Source organism: Trachemys scripta, chromosome 7 (assembly GCF_013100865.1).
Source record: "Trachemys scripta elegans isolate TJP31775 chromosome 7, CAS_Tse_1.0, whole genome shotgun sequence".
Lineage (NCBI taxonomy): Eukaryota > Metazoa > Chordata > Testudines > Emydidae > Trachemys > Trachemys scripta.
This window is the reverse complement of record NC_048304.1, coordinates 68,028,242-68,047,419: the sequence shown is the minus strand read 5'-3', so window position 1 is coordinate 68,047,419 and position 19,178 is coordinate 68,028,242. Positions and strand designations below refer to the sequence as shown.

The 19,178-nt window shown below is 43.9% G+C and overlaps 2 protein-coding genes across 2 annotated transcripts in view; both read right to left on the bottom strand.

Annotated features, from left to right (window-relative positions):
* The window catches only part of ANXA11 (annexin A11), a 73,251-nt gene that overhangs the window by 16,409 nt on the left and 37,664 nt on the right, over positions 1 to 19,178 (bottom strand). Inside the window, exons 2-9 of the mRNA XM_034775619.1 lie at positions 10,006 to 10,066; positions 5,933 to 6,045; positions 3,529 to 3,963; positions 2,974 to 3,061; positions 2,432 to 2,526; positions 1,853 to 1,966; positions 501 to 591; positions 38 to 117 (exon numbers count right to left, since the gene is read on the bottom strand). Coding sequence (XP_034631510.1) covers positions 38 to 117; positions 501 to 591; positions 1,853 to 1,966; positions 2,432 to 2,526; positions 2,974 to 3,061; positions 3,529 to 3,963; positions 5,933 to 6,045; positions 10,006 to 10,057 — 1,068 coding nt within the window. The 5' untranslated portion in view covers positions 10,058 to 10,066. The remainder of the gene's footprint in view (positions 1 to 37; positions 118 to 500; positions 592 to 1,852; positions 1,967 to 2,431; positions 2,527 to 2,973; positions 3,062 to 3,528; positions 3,964 to 5,932; positions 6,046 to 10,005; positions 10,067 to 19,178) is intronic.
* On the bottom strand, positions 6,525 to 7,570 carry LOC117879996. Its single transcript, XM_034775621.1, has one exon. It carries the CDS (start codon positions 7,393 to 7,395, stop codon positions 6,706 to 6,708), a length of 690 nt encoding a protein of 229 aa, XP_034631512.1. The 5' UTR covers positions 7,396 to 7,570; the 3' UTR covers positions 6,525 to 6,705.

Sequence of the window (19,178 nt, the reverse complement as noted above, 5' to 3'; positions counted from 1 at the left end):
ACAATTGTACGGAAGTGTTACTTGAGTATTGAAGTACCTGAGAAAGTGAGATTAAAAGCCTCTGGAAGTGTCCAGATGTGTCACTTCGTATAGCTTCCTCCAGAGTTTTCTTAAATTCTGCAAGACCAAAAGTCATTGTGCATATCTGCTCATTTCATAAGTGCTTGTACACAGTTTTACTACAAATCTGTGATTAAAGCCTCCAATGGATTTGGGGGGACGGATGGCTCAGTGGTTTGAGCATTGGCCTGCTAAACCCAGGGTTGTGAGTTCAATCCTTGAGGGGGCCATTTAGGGATCTGGGGCAAAAATCTGTCTGGGGATTGGTCCTGTTTTGAGCAGGGGGTTGGACTAGATGACCTCCTGAGGTCCCTTCCAACCCTGATATTCTATGATAATGCCTGGTGGAGGCCTCCGATTTTTTTCCATTATCGTTATGAAAATGTGCTCTGCAGGGTGATCAGAAAAGGGAGAGTTACTGGGACTACGTCAAGCCAAACCTGTTTTGAAGGTCCTGCTGATTTCTCGAATGTGCTCATTACTGCGAGAAGACATTATTTCAATGAGACAGGCTTCATCTGTGCCAGCACCCTATATGCAAAGAAGAGGAGAGGAAAAAAAATATATACATATGCATATCTTGGACACTCAGTTCTTGATATGATAATACATTACAGCAGTGAGCTATCTCCAGGTCAGAATTAAAACTAGGCAATTCAGAAGTCATTATTTTGTGTAAGAAATATTCCAGCTGAATAGTTCACATGTTGCTCATAACACAAACGTCCAGAACACAAATACATATTAACAGGCTCTTTTTTCCCCTGAGAAAACATAAGAGCCATGTTAAGGGCATTAATTAAGTACTTATAAAAGTATTTTAAATGATATAATCATTTATATCAATTTTATACAGCAAACTTTACACAGTTAATATTTCTTATAACGAACAATACTTGAGAAAGACTAATTTGATCCAATTCTGTTTCTGAGGGCAACTAATGTTTTTAAGTGTTGTTTCAACCCCCTGGCTACTTTTCTTATACCCTGCAACTGAGAACTTCTATGTAAACCTTGGTGCTGTGATTCAGGGATTTACATGTTTATTTCAGCTCATTTTTGTAAGGTTATCAAAAAAGTTCAAGAATTAACATGTTTAAAAATGGAACTATCTTGAGAATAAAGGTTGCAAAACAGTCTGGAAAGTTTCAGTAATAAATAACCATCATTTCTATAATGCTTTCCATCATTTAAAGCATTCTATGTGAAGTCCTAGGTGAGATAGGAAACTATATCCCCATTTTACTCATGAGGGAAACCAAAGCCGAGGTTACAGCCAAAATTTTCGCCCAGTAATTTTTGGTGCCCAAGTGACATATCTACGGACCTGATTTTCAGAGGCGCTGGGCACCCCAACCCAAAGGAAGCCGATGGGAGCTGTGGGTGTTCAGCAGCTCTGCTAATCAGGCCCAGCATGTTTCAACCTGGGCATCCAAGCCTGGAAGAACCTCAGATCAGCAGCCAATCTGGAAAATGTTGGTCTAAATAACTTGCCTCCACCCACACTGCATGTTAGTGGCAGAATCAGGATTAGAACTCAGTTCCTGAGACTCACCAACACAGATCCTCTGCATAATGTTGTTTCTCTCTCTCTCTCTTTTTTTTTTTTTTATTAAAAAGAGAACCTGAAATCTATTTCATAGTTACACTTGGTCATTGTCTACTTGAGAGATGGGGCATAAACAATCATTTAAGAGACACAATCCAAAGACAAGTTTTTTGGGGAATTTAAGCACCCAACAGGATTAACAAAAACTACATAATCTTAAAGGCTTAATTTCCCTAAACAAACCTTTATAGCCTCCTTTATTTCACAAACATCATACATGACGGGTGTCTTCAACATTGCCAAGATTGTCTTCTCAAAGTTGCCTGACAGCTCAGATTTAAGATCTTTGATCAAATCCTGATTGGAAATAATAATTTTTAAAAAAGGCTCAGAATCAGAGATATTAACAATTACTAGCACTAGATTCTTGCAGCTTACTGGGACTTTTTCACATTTAAGAATAAGTAGCACATACACAATATAAAATTGTTCCACTTAATGGTACTAATGGTAGCAACTGGCAACAACTTAAAAAAACAAAAACAAAAAAAGAACTTTAAATGTCGTATACCGAACAAAGGGTCAAAATGAACAGCTAGCAAAGAGGACTGATGCTTTGCAACCAAACTGGATTACAGACTGGAGGTGAGGGAGGGTGGAGCCATACCTGCATGGGCTATGGTGGCTGCCCACCAATACCATCATTCCTTTATGCGTGATATCAACATTGGTTTTTTTTCAAGCATTGGCACTGGTTGGCCCATTGATAAAAGGCAGGGCAGCGGGTAGTGGTTGGCTCTTAATGGTCTGTGAAATACTTGCCTTTCCATAAGCTGTTTTGAAGGACAGGATGATCTGCTGCCTTTGCTTGTTTGAGCGACTTCCAAGACAATCTATAATTGCCTGCTCATCAGTTCCTGTGAACACAAAGGGTGATAACGTATGATATTTTAATGCTATCACATTCTATTAGGGTCTGATCCCGCTCCTACTTATGTCAGTAGCTAAATTCTTTACTTTCTTGACTTTCGTAGGCGCTGAATTGAACCCTTACTGCACAGCATCCCCAACGTATCAGATGGGACATTACATCAAATATTCTAGTTATATGCTCTGATTGTCAAATTATTTCCAGCACTAATCTCAACTGTAAATACAACAGAAAGAAACACCAGACTCATAACACTGGTTATTCTTGTGGTCTCTCCCAGTTGATTACCTCAGATAAAGGTTTAGTTTGTTACAGGAAGGATAATAGTTCTGGAACTATTCCACTCTTTGCAAGTATAACAATGAAGAATGGCAGTGGTGGAGCAATGCTGCAATACCACTTTCAACAGAAACTAAGCCCATGGACCACTCACCAAATCCTTTCATAGCTTTTCTCAAAACTTCTGCATCCCGCAGGGGGTCGAATCCTGGTGCATCAGTGATTGTGCCTCTCTTTCCAGACTAAGTCATGCCAATAAAAAGGATAACTGTTAGATACTGGATTAGCTAGAAAACTGGATTTCACATTATTAGTAACTTGCCCCAGTCACAGCCCATGTCAGAGAAGAAACGACGAAAATTACAACGGCATTTAAATGGTTTATTCATTTTATATTCAAACTATGTGGACATGTGGAAAAGAAAAAGCCTCACAGCATCTCGTTAGGCAAATGGAAATATTTTGTTAGGAAAGGTAGATTCAATAAAAGGGATTTAGAACTCGCTTTAAAAATTTCATTTAGGATATTTTGCTAATATGGAGATTTAATGTCACCCAGTCTGTATTTATGTTGTTGCTATCTGAATAAGAGCTGTCTCTGGCCAAACCTCCTCCTTTGTCCATGATTTTATTGGACTTAGTTTGCTTCTGGTTTACGCAAAGGAAACATGCAGCAATTAAAAATTAAACACACTGAAATACATCTTACTGTTCCAGGTGTGATTGTGGGCATCACAGATCCTGAATAAGAAGGCATAGAGGGATTCACAGCTAGGCCTGATGGATAACTTGGCATTGGCTGTTGCCCAGGCAGTGGCATTGGCTGTTGCCCAGGTGGTGGCATGGGTTGCTGCCCTGGGTAGGTCATTGGCTGTTGCCCAGGCAGTGGCATGGGTTGCTGCCCTGGGTAGGTCATTGGTTGCTGCCCTGGTGGTGGCATGTGGCTGCCTGGGTACCCTGGATAAGCTGGCATTCCTGCTGTTGCATTTCCTCCAGGTGGGGGGTACATTCCGTAAGAAGCTTGCTGTCCTGACGGAGGTTGCCCAAAGCCCCCAGGAGGGACAGGGGGATAGCCTCCAGGCGCAGGAGGATATATGCTTTGTGGTACATTGGCACCTCCAAAGGTTCCTGACAAATTAGAAGCCTGCAATGACAGATAATTAAAGCAATATAGATTAAGACGGATCAGGTGTTGACTTTCAGCTGTTAAAAATAAATAAATACATACATACATACATACATAAAGTAGAGAGTCACCTCCCCCAAGTCAGGAAAGGGAAGTGTATATCCATGTGTGAAAATCTCTTTCCCCAAAGGAAAGGGATTGACCAGCAACCATGGAGAAAATGAACCATACTCCATGCATATCTGCTACTGTCTCTTCTTAAGTTTCTCTACCTCGCCATCAGAACTACAGTCACATAATCACAGCCTCTAGCTTTATAGACCACATGCTCATACAAGCAGCACTAGTAACCACACCATCCTTACAGTTAAAAAGGTTATCAAATTAACACCAACACCAAAAAGCCAAACAAGGTACAGGTCAATTCCTTCTCTGATCATGGTTATTTTACTATATCAGCTGGGATTTACTCTCAGATACTGTGAGTTAAAAGCATTTGCCCTCCTCCCTGGGGTATTTTATGTGGCAGACAGATAATTTATAAAATCCTCTGCAGCGCACTTGGGCATCTAAGGTAGAATCCCACAGAACTATCCTTCAGTGATCGCACCATGCTCTTGCAAAGTACTCCTTTTCCAGTAGCATAAATTAGACTAGAACAGGATGGTTCTAGTCAGTTTCATGCTGCTGGTGCTTCCACTTACTCTACTGAGAACACACTGCTAATTTCAATCTGTAGCTACCAAATATCTCCACATAATAAACACTCAGGAATGCACTTTGTGGTGCAAACGTTCACAATTTGCCCAAGTCTGTCATATAAACAGAGAGACCAGGTGGGTGAGGTAATATCTTTTATTGGGCCAACTTGTGTTCGTGAGAGAGAAGCTTTTGAGCCACACAGAGCTCTTCCTCAGGTGTGGGAAAGGTACTGCCAGTGTCCCAGCAAAATGCAAGGTGGAACAGATGGTTTAGCATAAGTAGTTTGTACGTTAGGGACCATACAAGATAGAGTGGCTCCTTAATACCTCTGCAGTATTAGGACAAAAAGAGGGGTTAGTGAGTTACAGATTTTTGTAATAAATCATAAATTCGGTGGCTTCTTTCAGTCCACAATTTTTAGTGTCTAGCAGAATAATGAATTTAAGCACCCAGACTTGTCTTTGGAAAGAGTGTAGGTTTCCTTTGAGGATGAGGATCGATAGGTCAGATCTACATTGATCACTTTGTGTATAAGCAGCATACAGTGAAAGGAGATTTATCAACAGTTTCAGCCTTTCTGCAGCTTCTACTTTGAGCACAAGAATAAAATAAAAATAAAGAGATAAATCACTTCTGCGTTTTCCTAGGTCTACAAAAGTTACTTTCACCTTAATCTGTTACAAGGAGACACATCTGGTCTTAGAGAAGGAGTGTGGGAGACAAGGGATGAGACACTGTCTCACACTATGTAACCTCAGTTAAGTCACTTGGTCACAGCCTTGCTCACTCAAACTGGCTGAAGAGTAAAAAGCAGAACTTGGACTGAGTTTTCCACTGTGAACCAATTAGCCATATACACCAACATTATTAGTTCTTCCCCTTCCTCTTTGCACTGCAAGAGGCCACAATACCACGCCAAGATTTAAAAACAAATAACCCTCCCTGAAGTTAGGCTCCTAAACCCTTATTTTGTTGACTAAATTAGTGGCCTGATTTTCTTAAATGCCGAACTCCCAACAGCACACATTAGCCTCAATAGAGGTTATTGTATGCTCAGTACCTTTAAAAATCAGGCCATGAATTCAGCCACTACATTCTTCCCATTTTCCTCCCTTTCTGGAAATCTTGCCCCCAGAAGATATGGAGCTTTGGGCTACTCCTGTATGTTCCTAGGCAAAAACAGACAAACTGAAAACATACCCAACCCTCTTGCTGCTACAGTAGAAATACAGCTTGACATTGGAGTAAAACATATTTGAAATAAGTTAAATGGAAATATACTCACCATCCCTGACATATAGTCAGGATTAAATTGATTGGCATAGTTGGCAACATTTTCCAGTCCAATTGGAGGTGGATTTGTAGGAGGATAGCCAGAACCACCCCAGGGATTACTACCTGAAATAATCAAACAGTCACCTTGAACCACAAAACTTAAATGATTTTCTGCCCTATGCATTACTACGTGCATTTTTTACTGTAATATCTATTAAACATAGGCAGTTTGGACAAGAGGAAAATAAACTAAAAAAAAAAAAAAAAAAAAATGGTTACTTACCTTTCTGTAACTGTTGTTCTTCAAGATGTGTTGCTCATATCTATTCCAGTTAGGTGTGTGCGCACGCCACATGCATGGATGTCGGAAAACTTTACCCTAGCAGCTACCCGTCGGGCCCCTGGAATGGCGCCGAAATGGTGATCTATATAAGCCCCTGCCAGCCCGACCCCCCTTCAGTTCCTTCTTGCCAGCTACTCCAACAGAGGGGAAGGTATGGGGGAATGGAATAGATATGAGTAACATCTCAAAGAACAACAGTTACTTACCTTTCTGTAACTGTTTTTTCTTCTTCGAGTGATTGCTCATATCAACTCCCAAGCCTTACCTCGGAGGTGGGGTCAGAGTCAAGGAACCACAGATTGAAGGATTGCTCCGCCAAAGGCTGCATTATCCCGAGAGTGCTGGACGATGGCATAGTGGGACGTGAAGGTATGAATCGAGGCCCACGTGGCAGCCCTGCAGATTTCCTGGAGAGGAATGTGTGCCAGAAAGGCAGCTGATTACGCTTGAGCTCTCGTGGAGTGAGCTGTAACAGCAGGCGGAAGGACGTTTGCCAGATTATAGCAAGCACAAATGCATCCGGTGAGCCACAAAAATATTAATTGAGAGGAAACCGGGGCGCCTTTTATCTGCTTTGCAATGGCGACAAACAACTGGGTTGTTTTACGAAAGGGCTTTGTCCGGTCTATATAGAAGGTGAGCGTCCTTCTAACATCGAGAGAATGAAGGCGTTGTTCATGCAGGTGAGCATGCGGTTTTGGATAGAAAACTGGTAAGAAGATATCCTGGCTCACGTGGAAGCGGGATAGCACCTTTGGTAGAAAGGCCGGGTGAGGTCTTAGTTGAAAGATGGTATAGGGTGGCTCACAGGTGAGAGCACGTAATTCGGAGACCCGTCGTGCGGAAGTGATGGCCACTAGGAAGGTGACCTTCCAGGAGAGATAGAGAAGAGAACAGGTGGCCAGCGGCTCGAAAGGAGGACCCATAAGGCAGGAGAGGACCAGGTTGAGGTCCCATGCAGGCATGGGTGACTTCGTTGGAGGATGGATTTTCTCCAGGCCTTTGAGAAAACGCCGCACGATCGGATGTGCAAACACAGAACGCGCCGCCGCGCCTGGGTGGAATGCAGAAATGGCCGCAAGGTGGACCTTAAGGGATCCAAAGGCTAGGTGTTGGTCCTTTAGGGACATCAGGTAGTCCACAATGCACGAAATGGAAGCCTGGGGTGGGGGTACCTGCCGCTGAGCGCACCAGCTGGAAAACTCTTCCACTTCGCCTCATAGGTAAGTCTAGTTGATGGCTTGCGACTTTCCAGAAGGACCCGCCATACTGTGTCCGAACAGATGCATTCAGCCTGGTTCAACCACGTATCCTTCAGGCCGTGAGATGGAGCGACTGGAGGTATGGGTGAAGGAGACGACCGTGGTTCTGGGATACGGGTTGGGGCCGAGAGGAAGACGTAGGGGAGCCTGAATGACAGGTCCAGCAGAGTCGGGTACCAACACTGACGCGGCCAGGCAGGGGCTACCAGTATTACATCTGCCTTGTCCCAGCGGATCTTGAGGAGCACCTTGTGAACCAGCGGGAACGGTGGGAAGGCATACAGCAACTGGCCCAACCATGTGATCTGGAAGGCATCCACTAACGAGCCTGGGCTGTGACTCTGGAAGGAGCAGAAGGCTGGGCACTTTGTTGATCTGGAAGCGAACAAGTTGATTCGGGGAAACCCCCAGGTGCGGAAAACGGAATGAATGATATCCGAGTGTATGGAACATTCGTGAGTCAGAAAACGCCGGCTCAAAGTATCCGCCAGGACGTTCTGTACGCCCGGCAGGTACGAGGCCTGAAGGTTGATGGAGTGGACTAAGCAGAAGTCCCACAGAGAGAGGGCTTCTTGGCAGAGCGGCGATGACCGGGCTCTGCCTGGCTTGTTCAGATAGAACATGGCAGTGGTGTTGTCCATTAGGACTGCTATGCAGTGATCCCGCAAGTGGGGAAGAAAGGCTTGGCATGCAAGGCGGCTCGCCCTGAGCTCTCTGATGTTGATGTGCAGCAACAGCTCGCTCTCATGCCATAAGCCCTGTGTTGTCAGGCTGCCAAGGTGGGGTCCCAATCCCAGGGCTGATGTGTCTGTAACTAGAGTCAGAGTGGGTTGGGAGGGATGAAACGGGACCCTGGCACCCACTGTCTGAGGGTCCAGCCATCACTGCAGGGAGTCGAGTGTGTACTTCGGGACTGTGAGGACCATGTCTAGGCTGTTGCGTTCCGGTTGATAGGCAGACGCCAGCCACGCCTGAAGCGGCCTAAGCCTGACATGTTGCACAACGTATGCGCAGGACGCCATGTGACCCAGCAGCCTGAGACACTGCCTTGCTGTAGTGGTTGGAAACTTGCAGAGGCTGGTAATTATGCCTGCTATAGCCAGGCGCCGTGCCTCTGGAAGGAAGGCTCTCGCTTGGCTTGCATCCAGGACCGCTCCTATAAACTCTATTGTTTGAGTAGGGGCGAGGACAGATTTGCTGAGGTTTACCATGATGCCCAAGCGAGTGAATGTGTCCAGGAGTAGGCGTACCTGCGACTGCACATGACGATGAGACCAGCCCTGTATAAGCCAGGGGGCTTCCCAGCCGGCCTGACAGGTAGCTGCTAAGGTAAAGGTTTCTGACATCCGTGTACGCGGCATGCGCACACACCCCTAACTGGAATTGATGTGAGCAATCACTCAAAGAAGAACTAAAAGGTCTGCAAGGTTCAAATGAGCAGATCTCACACCTAACCAAGGTGATAACATGACGATAATAGGAAAAGAAACTTGAGCAGAAACGTGCAATAATGTGTGAAGTATCCTCAGACCATTATGTTCTCTATTAGGAAAAGCAAACTTGATACAGTTATATAATAGAATATAGTTGAAGATCCTTCAATCCTCATGTGTAAGGACTTGATCTGTTTTGGGATGGCAGCAGTTGACACTGGATATTCAGCAGGCTGAGCGTTCCAATAGGATGGACATTCTCAGGCACTTCATAGTTCTGGTAACATAGCGATCTCTTTTTATCCCTTCACTAGCAAATAGCGTCAAAGTTCAAATGCTGTTCTAAAACAGTATCTACAGAGGTTTTAGTTCCAGCACTGTTGGGAGCCCTCTAGCAGCCTTGTCTGTTCGATATTTTGCTGTATTCACTGCTTCATCATACTATGTAGTGCACTGGGGATAATGTTCCATGTGGCTTATTGGTCTCAAATTACACAACAGATCCTCACTAAGCATGCAGCAAAGCCTTCTAGTTCTTTACGCAATCCAGTGCCATCAAGGCATTTTTTCTTGCTATTTATTTATACTGGCCAAAATTTTCAGAAGTGACTACTGATGTTGGGTGCATCGTTTTTTGGGTGCTCAACATGAGACTCTCTAAGGGGGCCTGATGTGCAGAAAGTGCGGAGCCCCTTCCATCTGGAAATCAGGCTCCTTTAAGGCAGCACAAGTTGGGTACCTGGAATCACTGATCACGTTTGGAAACCACAGTCTCCAGAATCAAAATCAATTTATTTTCTACTGACCCCAGTGTTGAGTGTGCTGCAAGTACCTGTACATTAGGAGCAAGGCTGAAAGTATTCAATTCATTTCATAAGAGGCCACATAACCACCAGACATAACGCTCATTCACTCCTGTCCTGAATTTTAACTGATGACTTAGACACAAAAGGCTCTGTGTTCGAATCCCCAATTCCTGAAGTCATTCAGATCCCTCTTTTTTGTGCTCTGTCTCCACTTGAACTGGGTTGTTTGGTTAAGTTACCTGGGGCTGCTGGGGGGTACCCGCCTGCCGGAGGATAGCCTGGGTAGCTCATTGCTAAGATCTGAAAAGAAAGAGAGAGAAGTATTTATGAAGTTGTTTTTAAAAATATTCTGTTTTATATACCATGTACATTTATTGTATATATGGGCTAACATCAAACTTTATATCTCTCTGCACTACCCTTATTGTGTAAACCACAGAGGTTCTTTCTGATACAAAAAAAAAAAAAAAAAAAAAGACATGAACAGAGGTCCCCTGTTCCCAGCTCCTGGTGCTGGATCAAGGGATATTATGTGTGTGACAGTGTGGCAACACTTCATGTTAAGAATAAAGTAACAGTAGGAGTGCGCATACTCAAATGACAGAAAGAGCAACAGTGACTGACAGCATTCAAATGTTATACAATTAACCCTTATACCTGTAAACTTTGCCGTTTGGGTTAATCATACTTGCCTCTCCATCTATTAACTAGCCTGCCTAACCCCCAGTTAATCATTAACAACGTGGGGGCTAGTTAGTTATAACAATGATTATCTCCCTTCCCCACTAATCACCTAAGCCTCAATCCAACAAGGTGCTTAAGTATCTTGATTATTCTAGTCCATAATTAGCTAGCCAACTGTTCCCATTCGTTCAGTAGATTGTTGACTAGCCACTGTTCAATCATATACAGTAACTCCTCACTTAAAGTCATCCCAGTTAATGTTGTTACATTGCTGACCAATTAGAGAACATGCTTGTTTAAAGTTGCGCAATGCTCCCTTATAATGTTGTTTGGCAGCTGCCTGCTTTGTCCACTGCTTGCAGAAAGAGCAGCCCGTTGCAGCTAGCTGGTGGGGGCTTGCAACCAGGGTGGACTGGTAGCCCCCCTAAGTTCCCTGTGCGGTAGCTGCCCACCAGACTATCAATTGCCAGCAGTTCAGCTGTCCCTCCCCCCACTGCCATGTGCTCATGGCCGCCCAGAGGGAGGGCAAGTGGGGCAATTTGTGGGGCAATCCCTCCATTCGTGCTGCCTTGTAGAGTATGAGGCTACATTAACAATGTGTTAACCCTTGAGGGCTCAGCCGAGTTCTAGTTCATCATTTAGCAGTAAGGCATTCCCTGGGAAATATCCCACCCTCTGACTCCACCACCGCAACTAAACTTCACAATCATCATTGCTCTGTACAGTATTAAATTGTTTGTTTAAAACTTATTGTGTGTGTGTGTGTGTGTGTGTGTGTGTGTGTGTGTGTGTATTATATATATAGTCTTTTGTATGAAAAAAAAAATTCCCCTGGAACCTAACCATCCCCCCCCCCTTTACATCAATTCTTATGGGGAAATTGGATTTTCTTAACATCGTTTCACTTAAAAAAAAAAAAAAAAAAAAAAAACCCACGCATTTTTCAGGAACAGAACTACAGCGTTAAGCAAGGAGTTACTGTAGTTAAGTTGGCATTGCCGCAACCCACTTGTAATCCTTACTGTACTATTAACCATCATAGTTCGCCTCATTAGCGGAGAGTATGAGTGTTAGTTCACCAGTGTTCCCCTAGCCTCACGCTGCCCTACTCTAGAAGGCCATGCATAGTGACTGCACTTACGGGTTTAGCGCTTTCACTGTCTTCAGTCTAATTTTGGTCCGGGTTTGGTGTGTGGGTGCTTGAGTGGGTGGCCTGTGTTATACAGGAGATCAGACTAAGTGACCTGGTTGGTCCTTCTGGCCTCAAACTCTATGACTATGTTTATACTTACAATGCTACAGCAGCACCGGTGCAGTGGTGCCACGGTAGTGCTTTAAGCGTAGGCACTCCCTACAGCGACAGAAGGAGTTCTCCCATTGGCACAGGTAACCAGCCTCCCCAAGAGGTGGTAGCTAGGTTGACAGAAGGTTGACAGAAGAATTCTTCTGTCAACCTAGCACTCTCGACACCAGGGGATAGGTCGGCTGAGCTACGTTGCTCAGAGATGTGGATTTTTCACACACTTGAGCGATGCAGCTGGGTCGACCTAACTTTTTAGTTTAGACCAGGCCTAAGAGAGGGTGTGGCACAGTGGAAAGCGCAGGAGGACGTATGCAATACTCAATGTTAATAGAATTTGTAAACAGGTAACGGGAAAGGGGAAGAAGAGGGAAATCAGGTCAAATTTTGGCTACATTAATCTTGACAGTGTTCCTTTATTTCATACACTTTAGTGCTTAATCAGCTGTCCAAAATAACTGCAGAGAGAACAGAGATCCAAACGGGAAAGACAGCTGCACAATCCCAACAATAGTTTCCTAAGCTAAAGGTTTTTTTTTTTTTTAAATTACTTAAAACAAAAAAATTTGACCCAGAAATTGAGAGGAAACATTTTTAAATGGTGTGTGAGGATTTTAGTCTTGTGCCTCCTGCCAACTAATTTATCTGAGTGATGTGATTACCCAGACACCACTTGATTGATGTCTCAGGGTACACACAGGCTCAAAAAAGCTTCTGATAATGGTAAACTAACACTTTGCTAGTGATCCTACTGAAACATTGATTATGGATTTGAGCATCCTAGTAAGTAATAAGGAAAACCTTTGAGAAGCTATCACATATACAATGGGATTCACACACTCCCTCTTTGTTGTATATTTATCCTTCCACATCAGGGGTGGGTAAACTACGGCCCGCGGGACTGTCCTGCCTGGCCCCCGAGCTCCTGGCCCAGGAGGCTAGACCCTGGCCCCTCCCTGCTGTCCCCCCTTCCCCACAGCCTCATGCTCTGGGCAGTGGGGCTGTGAGCTTCTGGGGCAGCACAGCTGCAGAGCCCGGCCTGAGCCAGTGCTCTGTGCTGCGTGGTGGTGGTCGTCGTGGTGGCGGTGGCGGCGTGGCTGTAGTGCCACCAGCCACCGGTGCTCCAGGCAGTGCGGTAAGGGGAAGGGAGAGTTGGATAGAGGGCAGGGGAGTTCAGGGTGGTGGTCAGGGGGCGGGAGTGTAAATGGAGGTCGGGGGGGAAACAGGGGGTTGAATGGGGGCAGGGGTCCTCCTTCCTGACTGCCCCCCCGGGACGGGTTGGATGGGGTGGCAGGGGGCAGTCAGGGGACAGGGATAAGGGGTGGTTGGATGGGGCAGGGGTCCCGGGGGAGGGGGGGGCGTCAGGAATGAGAGGAGGGATTGGATGGGGCGGCAGGGGTCCGGGGCAGTCAGAGGACAGGGCGGTGTGGTGACCCGGGGGAGGGGGGGAGCAGATGGGAGGTGGGGGCTGGATCACAACCCCCTCCCCTAACTGGCCCTCCATACAATTTATGAAACCCGATGTGGTCCTCAGGCCAAAAAGTTTGCCAGCCCCTGTTCCACATGTTTTGTAAACAAACAATTTTAAAGTGTGTATTTCAGGCTGCAATACAGTCCGTCTGTTCTTTAACCTTTTTGGTTGCAGATGCAGGATCTCCAGGCATTAGCAAGCAGTGTTGTGAAAGCAGTATAGGAATCAGAGATTGACAAATGTCCAGTGAATCTTCACTCCTAGGTTTTCCAGGTTATTTTTATTGATAAGAAAATACCAGAGTCTATTTTTAAAAAATACTGTGCAGAGTATTTCACTCATGAAACATAGTATACATTTGGATATGCAGAGTACTGATGGAATACAGCATCATCTCTCATTACCACTTACTGAAGCGCACATCACAAGCTATTGTCACTCATCAGAACTTGAAATGCTTGGTAAAGCCACAGATTTAACTGTGGATAAATGAACCAGAAGTCTTCTTTAGAAACACATTGTGACTGTTTCAGTGAAATTGTTTTTATTAGAGAATGAAAAAGGTTCAAGACGTCAACATGCAATCAGTTTGTGATAAATACTTGTGGTTGCAAACCCACAACCTTTCACCTTTTCTTGCTCATCATCATCAGAAATAAAGGAAGGGACATAGAATGTCAGGGTTGGAAGGGACTTCAGGAGGTCATCTAGTCCAACCCCCTGTTCAAAGCAGGACCAATCCCCAGATAGATTTTTACACACAGTTCACTAAATGGCCCCCCTCAAGGACTGAACTCAAAACCCTGGGTTTAGCAGGCCAATTCTCAAACCATTGAGCTATCCCCCTCTCCCCCACTTAAAAAAATTATACACCATCTCAAAATTTTACATCCTCTTATTATCAATATCTACTATAATGACTCAGATTAGCGAGAAAAGCATTGCTTTATTTTTTAGTTTGTTCACTTTGGGCATGTGACAGCATTGTGTGTCTAGTCAGTTTCGCAATTTCTTCTACATAGCTGGATTCATTTCCCTCTTCAGTTTGAATGGATCTTTCACACAGCAAACAGTGTAGAAAATCAGTTTTAAAAAGGGGACAGGGTGATCAGGAAAGGCCACAAAAAGTGGCAGGTGTGAGTGTTGTGCCTAAAATGCCTATAACCTCATTCTAAAAGACTGAGTCGATTTCAAATTGCTGGTGCTCATTTAACTTAAGAGACAAAATTTGAAGTATTGCAGTACAGATTACACTAAGCAGGAGAGACTAACAAAAGTCCAGAGAAATAGGTTGGATATACAAGAAAAATCTATTAGGCTGGGTACAGGAGAATGTACTTTCCTGGTGTGGAGTTCAGCAGTAGAAAGGCAGAGTATTGTCTCACTTCCAGTATAGTCAGAATGGGGTGTCTGCTCACATACCTGTTCCCTGAAATAAGGATTTCCCTGCAACTAATTTAGGCTGGAAAAAGCCTGGGTATTTACCAAATCACTCATCCCCTGTAGCTAGTGCAATGGAAGCTTCATATTGCTGCACCCAGGAAGAATAAGTGGCTCCTTCAATTAACTGTTCCTGTGTCAGGCAGGGAGCATTGAGGAATAACAAGGGCTACACTCTACAGCTGCACAAGTATCTGTGAATGTTGTAATGTCCATCCCCTACGGTTGGTGTTAACAAGGTTAATTATTTAACCAACTCCACCTGTCAGGAGAGTGAGCAGGAGGAATCTCAGCACAAGGTGCAGATGTCTGTGCACAATCCTGCGAACTGATCCTCACAAGCAAACCCTCACACCATACAAAGCCCCACTAAAGTCACTGAAGCTGCCTTCTGGTGCTGGGATCCATCTGTACAGATCTGATTGCAAGACCACGGCCATCGTTTGGCTTCTAATGCACAGTGCACAGCCAAACTACATTTAAAAGAAAGGAGCATTTTAAAAGGAAAATCCTGTACACCGTATGAGGTGCCCCCTCAATATTCTACAGAAAGCACTAAACATTTCCCACATTTCCTCCCATCATTTCCCACTGTCCCTAGTTACTTATACAAGCACTTACTGATATGGTAATATCTAAGTTCACTGAAAGCATTTATAAATGCACAGTTGTTGCTAGCAATTAGTTTGCCACCCACACACGGACGAAATATTGAGCTGCAGGGCCACACTAAAGAAAAACCAGATCAATCAGATGCATCTTGCACTCATGGTAAGAACCACCAAATTAGGATCTGGCAACTGTAGTAAATATGATTCACCAGAGTTAGCAACGGGCCAGGCAAAATATTAAAATTTGGTCTCCCCAAATTTTGCAGGTATTTTTCAGATCTGAAACCAAAACTTTACAACCCATCCTGATCTCCATGTCTCAGGCCAAAACCCCAGATCCAAACTTTGAGGAAGGATTGGCTCAAGATCCAAATTTTGTGTTTAAGGCCTATTTCTATTTTGAATAGATTTTTCATCAGAATAATGAAAGACAGGGTAGGCAAATGAATCCAACTCCAATTCTCTAAGATATCCAGACTGCTATCAAAATCCTATTGCTTACTTCTCTCATCACATTCTCACAGCTTCCCTCTCCTGCTCTCAGGGTCTTAGGCCATGTGGGCACACAGTATGACCTAGTAGATAGAGCACTGGACTAGGACTCAGGAGACCTGGGTTGTATTCCTGGCTCTGCCATTGGCCTGCTGGGTGACTATGGGCAAGTTACCTTCCCTTCTGTGCTTCAGTTTCCCCATTTGCAAAATGGGGAGAATGGGTCTGACCTCTTTTGTAAAGAGCTTTGAGATCTATAGATGAAAAACTGTGTACAAGAGCTAGGTAGAGAAGCCTAGAGTATGCTAATGCACATAAGCTTAAGAAACAACAATAGCCTGAAAGTTATTTCGTAAACGATAATCCTTGAATCAGGGTGAACAAGGCAACAGGTATGCAAGGTGCCCCTTTTTTCATGACTGCCATTTCTCAAAGAAATTAAGGATTTAAATTTTTTTTTTTAAGTTTCTCTAAGTGCAACAAAGGAAAGAGTTTGTTTTATATACTACAGTATTTACAATCCAGGAAAACACAGACACCTTCACCTACCAAGAACCATCTTCACAGTACAAATACCACAAATTAAAGAGCTATATTCCCTTGCACAGACTTGGGAGATTGAGCTTTTTGCTGCCATGTCCCTGGTTTGAATTTGGCATGGGCTCAACAGCGACCTAAAATTGGTGCCAGCAGATGTGTGACTGATCAGAGGCCTATATAAAAATCAGCTAGTGGCCTCACTAGCAGGCCAGAATCAACTTTGGTAGTATGTCTTTGCTGCTCAAAATGCTCCTGAGCTGAACTGCAGGCAAAGGCAAATGCAACAGGCAAAAAGAGTGAGGGAGCGCATTGCCCCACTCCTCAAAGACTCTGTCTACACTCTCCCCCAAATATACATTCATCCTTCCCTTTGGGCATCCTGTTTACCAGTATTGCCTTGGCTGGATTGCCCACTACAGCCTCCACAATGCCAGAGCCACTTTCTTTATTGCCCCAGTAGCTTCCTTCTATTTTTGGGAGGGGGACATATGGACCATCAACCCTCCCCCCCTACCTTCTTGCAGCACACCCATTTGTCCTTCTGCTCCTACAGGCCAGCCCATTAGGCAAGAAGCCCTCAAACAGCTCTTACAAGGCCCAATCCTAAACGGGGACTTCTTTATGTGACAAACAGAAACTATGGGTTCTGAAATGCATGGTGCGACTCATTTGTTCCCAGTCTTAACGGAGACGCGATGAAGCAATTCAGACAAACCCTTCGATTGTCATGGGCTTGAGATAGGAAAAATATCTTTGAACAAAACTCGCTCTTCAGAGATTTGTTTATGATTCATCCAGATGGTGGAGATGTGCAACTCTCCCCCTTTAGCTAAGGGATTAAACATGGGGAGTCTCATGCAATCATCCAAATCTTGCCCTCTGATATGCTCATGCAATTCTCTGACTTCCCCTTGATCGAATGCACCCCAGTGTTTGTACAGTCTACCTAAATTCAGATGGTCCTCTACTGTACTTCCCCAAGTAGGACACAATCTTACAGAGTCCTAGAACCCCCCACAGCTCTTACTGTAATCAGTGGTATGTGAGCATGCTAAGCACCTGGCAAGATTTGGCTCTTTAAAGCTGTTTCATAGGAATCGTTACTGCTTCATGAGATTTTTATTTTTAAATTATTCTTGCAGTATTTTTGGTCTTTTTTAAAGCATTTCACCTTAACAAACAAAAATAAAGCAGAAAAGAAAGAAGAACATGACAAGTATTAAAGAACAAGAAATTGCTTACACCTATTTTTCCCTAAAAGTAGGTTAGGAATAATGCTCCAAATGAATTTGTTATGAATCATTCCTTAAAAAAAAAAAAAAAAAATACAATTTGACAATTAATGCCTAGCAGCCCTGTGGAGTCACTGAAATAAGAGGCTTTAAGAAACGTAAGAGATCTAAAGTATTTTGGAGTCAGTGGCAGAAATTCAGCTTCATTTGTTTGGCTACTGAAGTGTTGTATTTGTTCTACAAGCCAGGTAAACTGCAATCATCTCGTGTAAAACTTCCCAGCCCTTGCTTGGATTCTGCAACTTCTTTATCATTTTAAAGACAGATAATGATCTAGCTTACACCTGCTAGAATCAAGAGTGACTCTGCTGAGGTTATAAATAGAGCTGGTAGAAAAACAATTTTTGTCAGAATTTTCAAACAAAAATTGGGTTTTCAACTAAATGAAGTTTGTTGTGGACAGTGCCAGCTTTGCATAAAAATTTTGAATTTTCATTCAAAAAGTGAAAGTCTTCGGTTTTCAGGTGAAAATTTTTTGTTTTTGTTTTAAAACTATGTAAACTCAAAATTTTCTGTGAAACTTTTTTTGGATTTCTTTCCCTTCATTTTAATCAAAATTTTCTGCAGGAGGGGAAAAAAACAACAACAACATTTCTAACCAGTTCTAGTTATAAACTGGCAGAATCCAAATTAGGCTCACAAAGTGTATCTAGCTCTGTGCCACATGGGACCACAAACTGAAGCACAGGCTGATGAACCTGGGAGGTAACAATAGCAAGAGCCAAATCACCCAGGGAACACATTCAAAGAAGAGCAGGAAACTATATCAGTGGCTGTGTTCATGACAGAACAGAGATGTGCAACAGTATTGTGACATTCTTTCTCCTTGAGTCCTATGGAAACCCCCTCCAAAAGTCTGCAGTTTTGTGGTCTACCTCCCATAGAACTCAGGTATTTTCCACACAAGAAAACTCTGCACACTGAAAATGGTAGGGAAGGGAAGAAGTTTCGTTCAGCCAGAAGGTTCACTGATTCAAAGCCCAATTAAGCCAATGGGAGTCCTTCTATTCACGTTAGTAGGTTTCAGGTTGATCCTTGAGGTGCTCCTCTCCTGCCTCCCTGCTAGTGTCAGTTGGTTTCCAGACACTGTGACCGTGACTCTCTCAATACCAACAATGGCTTTGTGAGCGTACATTTCCACCCTGATCTCAGGTAGGAGGTAGCAAGGGATGAAGGGACAGGGAAACCAGGCCCCAGAAACAGGATGCTGTAGTGGAATTTTGTACCTGAGGGAGTTTCCAGTCCCACAGAAGGAATGAGTCCCACCCTGACCAGCTGAGACGATTGGAGGGAAATTCCATGAGTCAAAATTGCCGTGTTTTCTTCCCCCCAAACAGATTTTTCCAGTATAAACAACCACCTAGCCCAATATTTGTTCAGTGTTTTAGCATAATCCAGAGAAGTGCTGGAGCAGTGTGAAATATTTAATAGTAAAGGACACAGTCAAGAGCCCCCTGCCCTTATATTTCCTATAATTTTCCCACCGCTATTGCTCAAAATCAGATCTTAAATCAGATCTCTGGAATTGAGATTGCTCTGCTTAGTAGTATTTCCCGCTCCAAGTACCCATGATGGGTGTGTG